The sequence below is a fragment of the Aquila chrysaetos genome, chromosome 9 (assembly GCF_900496995.4).
Source record: "Aquila chrysaetos chrysaetos chromosome 9, bAquChr1.4, whole genome shotgun sequence".
Taxonomy (NCBI): domain Eukaryota; kingdom Metazoa; phylum Chordata; class Aves; order Accipitriformes; family Accipitridae; genus Aquila; species Aquila chrysaetos.
The window spans coordinates 41,486,440-41,503,282 of record NC_044012.1 but is presented as its reverse complement, the minus strand read 5'-3'; the positions used below and the strand labels follow the sequence as shown (position 1 = coordinate 41,503,282).

The window sequence follows — 16,843 nt, the reverse complement described above, 5'->3', positions numbered from 1 at the left end:
GGTTTTTATTTGCCAAAAAACTCCAAAATCAGGAACATATAGGAAAAAAAAACCCAAAGCAACAAAGCAGCCCAGTTTCGCCTGCCGTGTGGGATGGGCTCTGTGGTTATCCGCCTGCCGCAGCCACCTGCCCCGTCCCTGCCTTTGTCTGCCCATCAGCCACGCGTTGGCCAAGTTAATGAAGGACAATGGTGCAGGGTCACCAGAGCAGAGAGGCAGGCGGATAACGTGTGCTGGGGAACAAAGGGAGCCGCTGGTTAATGACCGAGATGGGGGTATTTTGCAGCCTGACCCGCCGGGGAGCGGTGGAGCGCACGGGCTGTCGGCCCGGGTGTGCCCCGTGCCTCCTAATCGAGGATGGATGTGATCTCCTGGTGACCTCCCCTGGCCCTGTGTCCCCAGACCCTGGCTGCCCTGGGGGGTCCCTGTGCGGGTCTGAGCTCTGCAGGACAGGGGACGTGTTGGCTGCTTCTCCCCCAGAATCCCAGGGCAGCCCCAGCTGCAGGGACTCCGTTGTCCATTCTGTCTGACGGCTGGAGAAGTCATTGCCACAGTTTTGGACCGGTCCTTGTACTCTCCCAAACATTTCCCATGCGTGGTTCAGGAGCCAGCGCAGGTGAAGAATGTCCTTCGGATGTTTTGGAGGGCTTTTTGGATGTTTCGGAGAGTCCAGGCTGGCAGATGCAGCTGTTTCATGCTCCAGGCACATCCCTGCCCTCAGGTGCGCTGGGGCCGTGTGGCTGTGGCCCCATCCCTGCCCTCGCCATGAGCATCTCAGCACCTGCAGGGACAGAGCTAAAGGCACAACACCAGCGGCAGGTTTGGCTCCCGGCTATTTCATGCCTCGTGGCAGTATTTACTGCCCCATTGCCCTCAGGGGCTTCCCAGAAGTGTTTTTTCCACCCACAGCCCCAGTTTCCCCATCCTCATCCCCCTGAGCAGGTTCGGATGCTCAAGGGCAGGCGCTCAGCATGGGAGCTGCCACCATGGGTTAATTTTGCGGTGGAGACTCGTGGGCCAAAGAGCTGGCTGACGGCTCTGCTGGGCTGCGAATGCCACCGAAGGCACGTTCATCCCTGATTAATGGAAACTGAAAAGCAGGATTCTGAGGACCCGCGGCTCCCCTGCCCCCTCCCTGCCGCGGGCTGCCGCTGCCAACCCTCGCCCTGCACTGCTGCTGGGTTTGTCCTGCGCGAAGCGGGGGACAGCGGGTCTCACCTTGCCTTTGCACGGCGGAAAAGCAGGCAACGAAGCCTGCGGCCGCAGCCTGTGCCCTGCCTGCAGAGCTGGCGCTAGGACACGGGCACTGCCCCGCTCCCCCCGCTCGCCCTCCCCACTGTGTCCGTATTGATTTGACCTGAACTCCCTTTAATGTGCTGTGATTTCTTTCAATTAGGCTTTGAGCGAGGCCTCTGCAGCGTTCGATAGAGTCAGCCTCAGCACGGTGCCTGGACCAGGATGGTCCAGAGGGAGAGGCTTGGGGATGCTCCCGCATCCCCGACAAGAGCATCCCTCCATGTCCTATTTTCCCCATGTCCCATGAGGATAATCCCACTGCTTAAAGGTTGCTCCTTGTTCCATCTGCATTTCCTAGCTCTTTCCGTCCCTTGAACTGGTGGCTTTGCTACCCCAGCCCATAGGACAGTTTTGCCGCATCGTTAGCTGGTTCACCTTCCTAATTTAGGCAAGCAGCAGACCTGCGTGGTCACCCCTGCTCTGTGCAGGAGCAGCCCCGCTGCAAACTGGAGCTGAACCGAACCTGAGCAACCCTCATCTTCCCATCCCCGGCAAAGCCGCCTTGCTTTCCCCTTTCTCCTTGGTGGCTGTCATCTCCTCGGGGACGTACTTAGCTGAGTCGGGGCTTGGTGTCACATTGTTTCCGGCAAACTAATGGGCAGAGTGCTTGTTTTCAGAGATAGTATAGAGCAGAAATCCCTGCACTTCATCTCCAGCTGCAATTACCGAAGCCAAGTCGATGCGGTTGATGGTAATAGGATGGTAACACTGTCTGAATTTGTATTTAATGCTGATTCCAAGGGTCTATAATTTTCATCAGCACCACATGACTTTTTATAGAACAGAAAAATGTGAGAACAGTTAATGAGCTGTAATTCTGGAGAGCTTCTGCCTTGATTGGGACTAATTATTTTCTTTATAAAAATAATTAACAATCCACACAACCTATACAGTGAAAGGCATGTGGCATTAATTAAACCACGCGGTATTTTCGATGCACCTTTATCTCCCCTTTCCCAGCACACCCCGAATACAGGGTGGCATTGCACTGCAGAAAGCCAAGCTGGGCACAAGCTCGCATCGGGGCGAGGGCTCGTGCAGAGCGAAAAGGGCAGGTCCTGAGCGAGAGGGCTGCATCCAAATCCCACCTCCTCAGCCTCCTGGCCCCGCACGTACCGTAAAAATCCTCATTTGGGTAGGAAAGGCTGTTTTGGCTAGAATAAGGTGATGGTTTTCATGCGTAGGCTATCCGTGATGGTTGCGGAGGGGACGTTGGGGATGTCTCTGCTGTTTTGGCTGAAAAGCAGCCGGCGGGACCGCGGGGCGGTGGCGGTGCAGGGGTCTGTGCCGGGTGCTATTGCTTGCCATAGGGCATCCGGATATCCCAAAATTGATGTGGCTGCTTTGCACAGGCCAAGCCCTTGTTCTTCAGCGCTCTGAGATCCTGGGACAAGTCCCAGGCAAATGTGCCCCAGCACCGATAGCGAGCGGGTCTGTGCGTGCTTAGACACACTCTTACATAACATATAATTGTTAACAAGACTAATTCCTCTATTTTCCTGGAGGTATTCTGAGAACTAATGAATATATTTGCATAATCTTGATTTTGTTTATGAATAATTCTGGATTATCCAAATGTGAATAACACCGGGGCTTTGCCGTTCTAGATTGCCTTTCAACTGACGATAGCAAAGCATTTTACAAATATTAGTTCAGCCTCACAAATCCCAGCAAGCAATAAAATTATTATTACACCCAATTAAAGGTGGATGTGCCGAAAAGTGAAATGATTCTCTCCAGCCCCTCCTGGCAGGGTCTGCCACAGGGCCCAGGAGCCCAGGCACCCACCTACCTCCTCCAAACCTTCCCCCTAGGGAGCAGCAAGCCGATAAATATCCTCGCCTTTCTTTTTGGGGATGATTTAAAACATCAGAGTTGCAGGGTGGTGTGGATGGCTGGGGACAAGACCTGGGAGCGGAGAAGGAGGTTTCTTTCTGGCTCTGACCCCCAAACAGCCCTGGGTGCTGCAGCACCGAGCACCCCGGTGTCTGCCGTGTGGCAGGGTTGGCATGGCCATACCAACCTCTCCCTCCTCGGAGCACAGAGAGAGGAGAAAAGGCCCTGTGTTCCCTCCCAGAAACTCTCCTTAACTTAAAACCCCCTCACCAGTCCTTCCCGGGCAGCTTGCAAGACCACCGAGGTGCTTCCCATGGGACCAGGGTGTGTTACAGGGAAGGAGGATTGGAGTCAAACCAAACCCTCCCACCCATGAAGCTGCAATTTGGGAATTTCTCAGCTCAGCTGACATAGGAGATGCGATACAGGGAGGCAAAGGGTGCTTCTGGCCATAAAAAGCCCCTGGCAGCATGTAGCGGGGGGTTGAAGCCCGCTTGCCACCGCACTTCCTGGGCTGGGAACATTATAGGCTCGTGTCTCCGGCAGGAGAAATCTGTTCCTTAATTCCTTTCCGCGGGAGCTAATTGCTGCCCACGCATCCCCGCGCAGGGACATCTGCTCCTCGCGGCGTCACCGAGCCCTCCCGGCCCCGTGTGGCCCTGGCAGCGCGGCCCTGGGCATCGTGGCAGGATGGATGTTCAGGAGACAAGTCCCAAACGGGAGGATGTCCAGGGACCCCCCTCTCACCAGTCCCCCCCCCAAGTGCAGCAGACTGGCTCTGCCTTTCACAGGTTGGCAGAAAATGTTATTCTCAGCTCCTCTAAGTCTGGCAGCCCCACGGGGCAGAGCAGCACCGGTGCTGCCCTGCTCGGGTGATGCTCCTGGACACCTGGCTTGGGGACACCCATTCAGATGCACCCACAGGTCTGTCCTGGGTGGGGGTTGAGCATTTTTTTTAGCATCGGAGTCGTTTCAAGCTGAGCTCTTGGGATTGCTGTTTGTTAGCTGCAGGCAGGCATGCGTGCCTGTGTCCCGGCACAGGGGGTGGTTTATTAACGGAGTGCGGTGACCTGAATGTCCCTGTCCCCAGCCTGGATGGATGGGGTGGCCGTCTTCTCCATGGTCTCCCCGTCAACATCAACCAGAGTCGTTCCCAGGACAGCTCCGCAGGCAGGCGGCAGCTGCATGAACAGGTTGGTGTTTTGGAGTTATCTGAGTATTGGGATATCCCATGTGTTTTCCCCTCTTCCTCCAGTGGCAATTCAAAAAAAAAGCAAATTAAAGGACAGGAGGAAAAAGCTTTATGTGAGCAGCAAAGGGAGCATTGCTGCTTCAAGTGGATCTTCTCCAGCCGTCTTCTCCTTGCTGCTTCCAACGTGCCTTATTACTAATTCATTTTTAAAGTGGCTTCTCAGCACTCCCAGGAGCTCCTGGTAACTGTGCGCTTACAATCCCTTATTTGATTAAAATTTAATGAGCTGTGTTATTGGCAAATACACTATTTCACTGCTGTTCGCCATGCCAGACGGCATAGGTTTTGGACAAAGGAGGGCATCGGCGCATCGCAGAGAGCGCCTGTAACGACCGAGCACCGTGATGTGGCATCCCACGGGCTGGCCCTGCCATCGCTTGGCAGCACACAGGATGGCTTCCCCACTAAAGAGCAAGCCCAGGCCTGCTGGGAGGATAGTGATCTCCAAAAAATCCCAGATTAAACTGTGCGAGGGACTGGAATCTTGTATGCAAGCGTGGTCCCATCCGTAGCAGCCAGCACTGAAGCAAGGCGGGGGGGGGCTTGGCTTGAACCCGGGGTGCTGCGGTGACACAGGGGACATTCCGTGGTGCAGGGGGGGTTGGCACTGTGCAGCCCATTGGGTGCAAAGGTGCTCTCCAGCCTGACCGCATTGCAGATAGTGGCAGAGCGCTTCTTTTCTGGGACATCCTTCAGTTTGGTTTTTTTAATAAAACCCTCCTAAAACATTAAGCATCATCTCCTGGTGCTCCTCAGCTTCTAGCTCCCAGTGTTGTGTCGGGAATTTCCCAACCACAGCCACTGGGCTCCCTCCCAGCCCACGGTCCTGACCTTCGCCCGGCGTGGTTTTGCCCTGCGCTGCTCGTGGGTGAGCGATTAATGAGAAATTTGAGCTCAGATCCAGACTTTTCCTAATTGCAAGCTCTGCACGGGCTGCTTAGGGTTGCCCCCGTGCCTGGCTGTCAGCTCTGCCCCCTTCACTGCGGAGCAGTTGTCCCCATGGCCGCTCCATGCTGCCTGGGGATGATGGCAGGGATGGGGTCTGGGAGTGCAGTTTGTGGCCGGTGTCCTGGTTAAACCATGACAGCCGGCCAGGAGGAGAGTGGCCATGGGGCTATGGGAGGGTTTAGTACAAGCTCTCGGTCCCAGTCCCTCCTCAGACCAGTCCCTGCCATGCCAGGGTCACTCAGGAGCCTGGAGTCCCCCAAAACATGGATCAGGGATGTGCAGGATTGCTGTGCCTTGGTACAGCATGGCAATGTCGGCAATTTCAGCTGTGTTTGCTGGGACAGCCAAGGCTCCTTCTTTCCTATTCCCTGATTGAGGAGAAAACTGGCTCCTTTACAGGCGTGGGAACCTCCAGGGTATTTGTCTAAGGATGAGGATTTAAGGATAGGAAAGGCACAGGATGTCCCCCTGAGAGCAAGCCTGGCCTGGCAGCGTGCAGGTGCTGATGGGCACAAAGCACCGCAGGGACCTCCGAGCCGGCAGCGTGGGAGGCACAAGATGCAGCAGAAACCGCTCGAGATGGGGCAGCGGTCCAGGTTTCCTTTAGAAACGCTAGGACCGCGTGCCATATTCCCCGGGTTTATCTCTGCTGTCGCTGGCAGGCGGTCGGCGGACCCATCCTGGTTTGCTGGCAGCGAAGGGAAGCTGACGCCGAGCCCTGCAAGGCAGCCAGGTGCTCAGGAAAAAAGGGGGACGGGGGTCCCGGTGCCCCGGGGGAGGAGGGCACCCAACCGTGGGCAGCCAGGGAGAAGCTGCGCTCGCCTTTGTGCCTGACCCTACCTAAGAAAGATGGTCCACGGGAGCATCGCTTTCCCTCGTGGAGTTTTACGCTCCGCCAGAGCCATCCATCCTGTGCTGCGCAGCGGGAGCCGCCGCCAGCTGGTGCCCGGGACAGAGCCCTCCCCGTGGGCTGCCACCGCACAGCATCCCCCGAAAGCATCTGGCACTGACCCTGCACCGCTACCGGGGCCTCTTCCAGCAGGGAAGCTCCTCTGTTCTGATTCAACCATGCATAGCAAATCAACTGCTGGAAAATAAAGAGCCAAGCTGCTTTTTTGGCCCGGGATGCGATAAGAGCGGTCGTTAAATCTTTCTGGAGTCCGAGAAGCAAAAGGAGACGCTGCTGCATACAGGCTTGCAGCAGGACGCAGGGTTCCCGGGAGCAGGAGGGGGAGGCAAGTCGTGGCTGGCAAAAATTGGATGAAAAATGTATATTGCAGAATTGTATTTCTCTTCTGTGTTTAAACTGCCTCAAGAAAACCACGCGCATTTCTGCAGCTGGTGCCTCTGCTGATGCACAGGAAAAATAGTGGGGAGAAGATTAAAATTGAACTGGCTTGAAGTCTATGTAATCAGGGAAAATATCTCGGTTATTTGCTATTATAATTTTCAATAACAAACTGCAGGGCTCCTGCCGCACTAATAATAACGGTTTGAATGAGGTGGGGAAAGAACCTGCCATGGGGTGTGTGTGTGTGTGTGTGTGTGTGTGTGTTTGTGGGAAGCACTTACAATTTTCCCGATCTCCTAATTTTGAAGAGGTATTTTTAGTGCATATTTCAAAGAGATTTGTGTAAACATATCTGCTGGAGTTTTCGCTTGGAAATGTCTTTACAACCATCTTTTCTGCCCCCTCCCTCTCCCGGGACAAAGGAACGGTTCGACCATTTTCTTTTTCAATCAGATGAGCAAAGCCAGAGAGCAAGAGAGAAAATAAAAGTGTCATTTTGCCAGCACCAAAAGGCTTCTCAGCCCAAAGTGGTGGATTTTAGAAACCCCGGGAGCAGCTCAGTCCACCGGGGCCAAGAGCCCAAGGCAGTAGCGCATCGGAGGTAGCCGTGGCAGAGAGCCGCAGGGATGCGGGACAGCGGGGACCTCAAACCTCCGCCTACCTCCTCCTGCACACCCAAAACCTCCAGGTGAGGAAAGGTGAGATATTCAATCATGTGTCCACCCACTTTTTCCACGTTCCTCAGGAGAAGCAGCAAGACCATCCCTGGTGCGAGGGGCTGCGGGCGCGGGAGTTTCTCCTGCTTCCCCTCGGGGCGGTGCGCCTGCCACCGACGCCACGTGCTTTCACGGGCTGATGTTCCCAGTCCCCTGGCGAGGCATCCATCATTGGTTTAATGCCAGTGAAACATTCACGACTAATAGGATCATCAGAGATGCTTTAACCTTTTCCATTTTCGGGGCTCCGGTTGGCTGGAGCCGCTCCTGTGTTTTCAGCGGGGGCTGTAGAGATGATGGGAATGTGGAGCCAGCGAGGGCTGAAAAGGGTAAGGTAGTGAAGTTTCTGTATTGGCTTTCCCAGATACTCTGTCCTGAGCTTGGAAATGCTGTCAGTGCAGGTCTGCCAAGTGCAGTCAGTGCTCGGGGCCTCCAAAGTGCTTGTGTATGCGGCCGGGTGCATCCAGCACCCAACCCAGCTGCATGTGCAAAGTAAAATAAATGATAAAAAAAAAAAAAAAAAAGCCTTGGTTAGCATGATCCAGCCCCAGCGTGCTTAAGCTGCTGCTTGCAAAGCAGCTGAAAAGGGCAGAGGGGCTGTGGCAAGGCCACCGAGGGCTGGGACTGCTGGAGCCCATCCTGCGGAGGCGAGGGACGATGCTGCTGCGCGTAGGGAGATGGCCTGGTAGCAGGGTCTGGCAGCTGAAAGGTCACTAGGAAGGCAATTTTCCTGCTTTTCTCTCCTCTCGAGAAGAGGAGCTGAGTTACCGCAGGGGAAAAGGATGATTGATGAAAGCTTTGTGGCAGGAGACTGCTGCGGGGCCAGGGCAGAGGAGCTCGGCTGGGACGCAGGAGCCTGCAGGCAGGGGAAGGCAGCTGCCCGGCCCCGGCAGCGCTGAGCCGCCAGCACGCCGGGATCTCAAGTGCACACCAAACCCACACCGACTGCACGTCGCTGCGGGACCGGGGGGGACGGGTGTCATTGGGTCTAGCTCCCGGTGAAGCGTGTGTCACCAAGTGCCACATTTCATGGCCCGATGAGATGGCACTTGGCCATGGCACCGAGCGCGGCGGCCCAGGATGGAGGAATGGGGATGGTTTGGGAGTTAGGTCTGCTCCCTGAGGCAGCGAATACCTTGTGCCTTTGTCCCGTCCTCTGTGAAAGGTGCCGGGATCCATCTGTGGGCAGGAAGGTCAGTGCAATCCTCTGGGGGCTAACGGGGAGGGGGGATATTGCCCCACGGATGGGCTGGTTTAAGCCCCCACGACTCACCTGTGGGGCTCACCCACGGCTCTGGAGGCCACAGCACGTCTTTAACAACTTCCATGAGGGGTCTTTGCTGAGCCCAGCGCATCTCCCATGTCTTGCAAACTTGGGAGTTTGCAAGGTCTTGCATTTTCCTTGGCCTCTGCAGAGAAGTGGCCTTATCCTGCCACCCATGCGCATGGCCACCTCTGGCTCCGGTACGACGACCAGTGCAAAAGCCTCCCACTGATCCTGTCAGTGACTTTCTACCTTTCCCCAGCAAACAGTGATGTCCAGTCCCAAAGGGACCCGTTGCGGCGTGCAGGGGCCGCAGCGTGGTTAACTGGCCTCCTTGGTGCCACTACAAACTGGAGGTGACATGCCAGCACCCCCGGGAAGGGAGGAAGGATGGGGTGGCACCTGGTGATGGTGCTCCACGGGGCACGGCCGGCAGCAGGGAGCCCGGTGGGATTCAGAAACATGACGTGTGTTTGGGAAAGGCTGGTGGGAAGCGGTTCAAGCTTTGCAGAAATAAACAGCCCCCCCACACACCTCACAGGCAGGCTGCCATCACCTGCCCCATTCTCTTCCAAATGGCCATAGTGTTTTACAGTGGTTTCACCCCCCCTTAAATTAGGAATATTTGGGTTCTTTCCCACCAGTGACCTTTTCTGCATCATTTCTATTAGGGTAGCAATAGATCGTTTCCCTCTGCTGTCAACACATTCTGTTAGGAAAATATGGGAGAGCCCAAATCTGATACCACAATGCGGAGGTGGGCTGGCTGGCTTGTAAAAAGCAGTGAAGGGCTTGGGCTGGTGGGAGAGGCGAGAGCCCTGCGTGCCTGCTGCTTCCCTTCCAGCCGCTGAAAAGCTGGCAAAAATTGCCGTGAGCTCAAAAAACCCCTCCTGGACTGGAGACTGCTATGAAGGGAAGGGACAAGGCGAGCCGTCCATGGCGGGAGGTTGCACAGGGCATGTTTTGCTCTGAGCTGGCTGCAGGCAGCCCGGCAGGTGCCCTGCCGTGTGAGGTCTCCCCGTCAGGAGTAGGGATGCTGCTTTTGGACAGGTCTGATGGATAGGCTGGATTTCTGCGTGGGAAAAAGAAAGAAAAAAGAAAAATGAGTGCAAGCAATCGAATTGCCTAATGGAAATGGAGAAACTTGGAGGGCAGGCAGGACGGGTGGGCAGCTGCCTTGTCCTGGCCCGGCTGCCCATGGCCAGAAGTGCATCCCCAGGGACAAACATGCAACCCATACGTTAGGCAGAGAGGCTGCGGTCCTCGCTCCAATGGTGAAGCACTGTTGCCCCCCAGCAGGGCAAACCCTGGGCATCCTTCCTGCCTCCTCTTCCTCCTGCCTGCTCCGGCACACGTCTCCGTGGGCTCCAGCAAAGCACCCACAGAGGCTTTCTCCTTTCTGCTGCAGGTGGGGACCGGCAGGGGAAGGTGTGATAATCCTCTCCGTTGAGGCCACAGTAATCATTCACTCCAAACTGCAAGCACTTTTATATCAGTCATGAAAGACAGGAAAGACAACAACAAAAAAAAATGTTTTTATATATATATTCAATCAATGTCTACGGAACTTAACACAAGGGGTTTACCAGCCAGTTTAGAGCATTAGTGACTCTCAGCATTCATCAGAGGAGACCATTTGGTTGAATTGAAGCCAGCCTTTGATGGAATTGGAAAATAATTATTTCCATCAATAATTACTTCCAAGCCCAGAAGAAAGGGTTCCTAGCGCGTTTCAGGACAGTAGTCTTTGGTTGCCTCAAGGCCAGTATGTTTTAACCCCAGGACCTGAAAATCCCATTAGTGGGAGCGGAGGCCGGGGTGACAGGGACATCACCGGCCGTGCCCGGGTCCCTCCTGCAAGGTAGTGGTGCCCCAGCATGCCGCCAGTCCGGGGAGGAACCTCCCGCCTCCACTGCTGGAGCTGGTCCAGCCCAGACTTTGCACAGGTCATTAATTTGGGGACATTTTTAATGGATCCTAATGATTGAGCCTCAGAAGACTGTTCTTAAAAGGGGTTCCGGAAAGGCCACGAGCTAATTAGCTCACACAAAGAAAGCAATTAACCATGTAGCTTCCCAGATGGTTAAAAATAACATAGATGTTGGGAAGTGACTGGGGGATTTATTACAAGCAGAGTAATAGATTTTTCAAGGCAGAGGGACCATCACCTCCTGCATGTCCTGGGCCAGAAATATTTCACCCAGCTTCCCCACACTGATCCCTGTTGCTTGTATTTGGCTGATGCGCATCCTTAAATGTTCAGGCATTACAAAAGGGCCTCCAAAAAGGAGTCAGCTATTAGAGAAAGTGGGAGTTTGTTGAGAGAGAAAACACAGGTGAAAAGAGAGGGGTGACCCTTCTTCTGCAGGTGCTCCTGTGCCAACTCCAGCCCCAAACAGTGTTGCTCATGGCTGGGGCAGGCAGCGGGATGTTCCCTGGGGCATGCAAACCTCTGGCCATGCTTAACCAGGGCTAACGTGCCATTTTAGCATCACATCGCTCTTTAACCACCCTCTTGGCCCCCCATTTAACTCCCCAGATGTGCAGCATGCACCTGGCCCCAGCCCCTTGTTCCTATTCCCACAGCCTACGTGTGATGGCAGCCAAAACACCCTCCCAGTATCCCTGAGCCACTGTGGTTGTGGGGCTGGCAGGGGGGCATCCCAAACTCTCCCTGCTCTGGCGGGGTCCACATGGCCCGGGGGCTTTGGCGTGCTGTTTTCCGAAGGGAGGAGGTAGGTCAGGTGGCAGACACAGCAGTGGGACCTTGCAGAGCTGACCTGGGAATGGCTAAACCCCAAAGCAACACCCACAACCTGTTCCTGAGATTGGCTTCAAAATGATAATGGGAAGAAATGGGAACACTTTCACTGCCACCTGAGCCCGACCCACCATTGGTACCACCCCGCAGCCAGGTTGGGCTTGGACATGCCAATGCTTGCTTTATTTATTTGAATAATACTCTGGAAGACATCAAAACCATAGTGTTCTCAGCGCCCCTGCTGGGTATGGTTTATGGCTTTCCATTAATCTTTCGGTTCTTTGAAATAAACAACTGCAGGGCCTGGAAGCCTATTTACTTTCCTCCCAAGTGTCTGAGCTCAGGCTCGTTTGGGTTTGTTTTCTCCATTTGGCTGCTTTTCTCTATTTCAACTCACCCTGCCCCAGCCTCATGTTTCTCGGAGACCTCTCAGCCCAGGCTTTCCCTGCCCTGGCTCTGCTCCTAGCCAGCTCTCATGGTCTCCCCAGGACCCTTGCAGGCACCTGCCTGGCCCAGGTGGTTCCCTTTAGCTCTGCTGGGCTGTTCCAGGTTCTCCAGTTTGGGCTTTCAGCAGGACCAGGTGTGTTTACTGGCCCAGCACCCTATTTGTAGGAGCCGGGAAGAGGGCTTTTCCCTAGCTGCCAAAAGTTTGCTTCCACTTGAGTGCTGGCAAGGGTGATAGGATGAGGATGTGTGGCAAGATATTGGTAATGCAGTAGCAGGTTTGGAGAATGGCATTTGAAATGCAAAAGCTTTTTTTTTTTTTTTTTTTTTTTTTTTTTTTTTTTTTTTTTTTCTCCTATCAGAGTGTAACACCAGTGCTATCTCTGTAGAGCTGGTAAGCTAAAACCCACAACACAGAGGAAGATGTCTAGCGGTGCTGGTCTGATTAGCTACCATTGCCCCTTTCTGTGGCATTGGATCCGGACCCTGTGCTGTCCCCGCAGTATGGGGCTGTCCAGCTGCTCCTTGGCTGCACGATGCTCCTGGCATCTCTGCCTGAAAGCTGAGCACAGCCTGCCCGTGCTGGGGCGCAGCTTGGCTTGGAAATGGGGGCTTTCCGGAGCCTTGTAGGACTGTTTCCCACTGCGGTGCTGAGCACCACGGGCTCAGGAGGCCTGAGAGCAACCTGCAGCTCTCCTTCACAGCAGCACAGGTCCTACCTGTGGAAAGGAAAGGGGATTCCCCAGTACATGGGGAACCTTCAGCCAACAAGCCCAGCTGAATGGACAATTCTTTATTGCTCTCTTTCTCTCTTCTTGCTCCTGTAGTGGGACGCTCAGCTGCCTGTCGTACCCTGCGGAGGATAGACGTCCCGAAAAGCTGAGTGGTCGTGCAGTCAAGGAGAGCTCCACCACCAATGGCTGTGCAAAAGGGAAGGAGAGACGAGACCATGGTCACCGCAGGTCACGCAGGTAGGAGAGAGGGCTGTGAGCAGGGTCACCTCGAAGCAGGGGGATGGCAGAGGAGGCGTCTGTGACTGTTTACCCGGCTCCTCTGGGGGTCTGTGAGAGCTGGGGATGGCTTAAATGACTGTGTGAGTGTACAGCAAATGTATGCAATTGTATGAAATCCCTGTGCGTGTCTGCAGGGAGAAACCAGCAAACCTGCAGTTCGCTTCCACTCTGCATCTTGCTCTTACAGCCTCCTTGCAAGTAGCCCCGGCTGGAAGACAGGCAACCTGCCAGCATCCCTGTGTGCTACCAGGTGTGCAGGGTACCCCTGGCTGAGCATCACCCTCAGCGATTCCCCTCTCCCCAAGCCTAGAGCAGACCAGCAGCGTTGGTTTCATTAAGACACAGCTTCATTATCAGTTCTTTGTTAGCCCCTGACAACTTGAGAGGGGAAAAATGAATTGAATGTTGTAAATGAAGCGGCGAGGGTCTCTGAGCCCTGACTGCTAAACTCTCTGTGGGATTAAAGCCTCTCCATTCGGTTAAAGATACTGGAAAGAAAGAGCAAGAAAGCACATTTCGTATCTTCAGATTTCAGGCTAAGCGGAACAATAATCTAAAGCGTACTTTTAATTAGACTTTGATTACAATCGTGGAGAAACAATTAAAGTCAGATCAGCGCAGGGTAAAAGCTTCCACATCAAAGACAAAAGGCTTTGTCTTGGGAGAGGGAGAAGGGCTCTACAGAAACCGCCTGTGGCCGCAGAGTACAGTCAGAGGTTTCTCCCTGCTTTCCCTTGGCCGTGGCCCTGGGCGAGGGGGAGCTGAGATGCACCCAGACCTTTTTGCTGTGGGGAGCCCAAATCTGTGTTAGGGGAAGGGCGTGGGAGCTGGGTTTGAGCATCCTGATAACTGAGGGGCAGAGATGGGTGTTCAGGTCCCTGCTCTGGCACGGACCCTTAAGGTGTCTTTGGGCAGATGTCTGAGCTTAGCGACAATGAGCTGTCTTGGAAAACATGTTTTTTCTGCCTTAATGCAGACAAAAGACCCACTAAGCCCAAGGTGTGCCATATCTCCTAACAGTGCTTCTACTGGTTGGTGAAATCCTTGGGAGGAGAAAGAGGGCGAGGAAAAGTGTATTAAAAGTACTAAGCAATTGGCTTTTTCTGATAGTGTAATTTTGGTAGTAATTCAAGCCCCGGGTGAGCAAGTGTCAGGGGGCAGTGGAGCCTGAGTCTCCCCACCACATCCCCCTGTTACAGCCCCTGTTACACAGGTCAATGTGCTGTGACATTTGCTGTGTGTTAGGACTCTTAATAATGATAACATTTGTTCTTTCTGCAGAAACCGCTCCATTTTCAGCCGGTTTCTGCAGCGAAGATCCTACAGCATTTTCCAAACACGGGGCTGCCTTTGCACATTCCCTGCTAGCAGCTCCTCCTGCCAGTGGGGTGAGAAGTGGGGAAACTGAGGCACAAATGCAGCACTCTCATTTCCAACACTGATTTTGCAGGACCCCTGGGAAGCTGGCTGTGCCCCCCAAAAACTTCATCCGTGGATCCATTTGGGGATCAATTAGGGGATCCACAGGTTGATTTGATCCCCCTGATCCAGGGGATTAACCTGGGGATCCCCAGGCTGCCACTGTCTTCATGAGAGTTTGCTTTGGTTAATGAGTAGCCATGGAGTATCTGTCATATTTTCAGCCCAGTGCTCTGAATTAATTTAACCATGGTATTTGCTTTTCATTGAAATGTAACGTGATTCGGCATCATATGTTTAAAAAAGAAATTAATTTACAGGAGGGGTTTTTTTTTCCCAAGGTTTAACAACTGTGTAAGAGATGCATATCTCATTAAATTACCATAGCATCTCAAAAAATATATATTTCTAATCAATTGCTATTTAACATATGTCAAGTCTTTTATTATAGTTGCAATAATTATTGTATGCAAATTAAATGCCAATTAATTATTTAAAGCATATTTACAAAGAGCAACAAAACCTATAAATCTGTTACGGAGTTGTTAACCTCAGCAAACACGTTTTAAATAATCAGCCGGCATCGCTGTGGTGTACAGTAGCTGTCTCATTATATCTCCATTAGACCCGCGGAGGAGACACTTCATTTAAACTGTGACTAAATTATTCGTTAGAGAGTAATTAGGCACTTGCCTGCACCCCAGGTCCGCCGTGAAAACTGATGTCTCTGCCCCAGATGTCCCTGAGGTGGGGAGGGGAGAGAGCAGTCCCATGTCAGCTGATTCAGGTTTTATTTTTATTACTTTTGATTTTTCGCTTGTTTTTGGTTTTTCCCCCTCCTCAGCCCCTCGTGCGATGGGGAGAGTGCGCCGCTGCCAGCCCGGGGGAAGAAGAAGAAGAAGAAATCCGGCCGCAAGAAGCGAAGGAGGTGAGGGCGGGAGGGAACAGGCAGCCCTCGGCCGCGTGTGAGGGAAGAAAGCGGGTGTAAAATGGAGGCTCACCTGCGGGGAGGTGCGAGGGGCTGGGGGTTTCCACAGGCCCAGGGAGGCGCCGCCATTTTCTCACCCTCCCCTCAGGGCAGCAGATGGTGGGCTGGGGCTCACCCCACAGCCCGTCCTGGGGGGGCCCCGGCAGCCCCTGGCCCCTCTCCGCCCCGTGGGGATGCCACTGGTGACAGGGTAAGGGTTGGGGTGTCTGGGGAGGGCTGTGGGGAGCCCTGCGGGTCCCTAATGCCCCTCTGCCTCCTCAGGTCTCCCTCCTACAGCCCCTCGCCTGTGAAGAAGAAGAAGAAGAAAAGCTCCAAGAAGCGAAAAAGAAACAGGTATTTTTTATTCCCCCCCCCCCCCCCCCCCCCCCAAAATGGAATTCCTCGCCGGCAGCGGCTGCTGGGGAAGGTTTGGAGAAGGGGTGGAAGGCGTTACTGCCGTCGGGCAGCTGGTCGAGCCCAGCGCCAGGAGGCAGAGAGAGGCGTCAAACTCCCGACTCTCCGTCATGGCTGCCCAGAGGGCAGAGCCCCACCGGGAGGTGAAAGCCGGACGGCTGAGGAGGGGCAGAGCCGGTGTCCCTCTGGGCGAGGAGGGCGTGAAATGGGGTGCACTCCCAGTGCAAACAGATAAATAGGAGCTGTCGGGGCGCGGGGGAAGAGAGGCAGATGAGCCAAATCGCCACGAGGTCTGCCTGCTGTCCTTGCTGTCCCATTTCACATGGCTCCCATCCTCTGGGATGCCAACAGGATCGGTGCTCGGGGCTTGCACCGGTCCCTTTCCCTTCTCCCCAGCCCGCAGAAAGTGTCAGTGTTTGGACCAGGAAAAGGCTCAGACCCAGCTCCCTACATCCACATCTCGGTCTTCCCTCCCAGCTCTGGGTGACTGCCTCCACGTTCCCCTTCTGAAGCCCATGTTTAATTCAAAGAGCACGATTAAATTTTAAAATTGCAAATATTTCACTGTTTTCTCTCAACCGTTAAACCAATATTTGAAGAGAACAGTGGATGCGTCTCCCTTGGAAAGTTCATGTATTTATAATATATTGAACCAAAGAGAGAAGCTACCAAAAATGGATAACGGTGAAAAGCCGATGTTGAATCTTAAAGAAAAGGGAGGGAGGGAGGAGGAGAGACAAGGATATAGAAACTCCTTTAAAATACTTCCTTCCCAAGGAGAGATTCTTATGGTCTTTTATGCATGTCATCTCCTGATGGAAGTCCTGGGTCTAATGCTCCTTGGCTTTGAACCTTTAGTACCCATTTATGCCCCTGTAAGCCAAGGATAAGCTGTAGCTGGTCCCCAGAAGTATCCCCAAAGGATAAACCATTAAGCATTAGTGACCAATGGAGGTTGTTTCCAGACACCCAGTAGCACTTCAACTACAGATCCCAACTGAGCTTGCCACAGGCAATCTCACGGCCCCTCTAGGCAGGACTTCAGCCCACATCTTCTGCAGGATGTTGTGCTCCAAGCCAAGATGAGACACAGCGGGCTGTGCGGTGTACTGGGGCCAGGCCTCACTGCAAGGAAGAGTGTCCTCCCTGCTCCCAGGGTTTTCTATGAGGACCACCAGCACAGTGGCTCCTGTGTCATCCCAGAGATGCTCCAGGAGGCAAG

At 53.9% G+C, this 16,843-nt stretch overlaps 1 protein-coding gene across 4 annotated transcripts in view; it reads left to right on the top strand.

The window, feature by feature from the left end:
* SRRM4 (serine/arginine repetitive matrix 4) overlaps positions 1-16,843 on the top strand; it is a 52,063-nt gene that overhangs the window by 8,780 nt on the left and 26,440 nt on the right. For all 4 annotated transcript variants that reach the window (XR_003924964.1, XM_030025444.2, XM_041126126.1 and 1 more), the window contains exons 2-4: positions 12,636-12,779; positions 15,085-15,168; positions 15,490-15,561. Coding sequence is in view for 3 of the 4 variants with exons in the window: in XM_030025444.2 (XP_029881304.1) it covers positions 12,636-12,779; positions 15,085-15,168; positions 15,490-15,561 (300 nt within the window). In the remaining variant the exon portion in view is untranslated. The remainder of the gene's footprint in view (positions 1-12,635; positions 12,780-15,084; positions 15,169-15,489; positions 15,562-16,843) is intronic.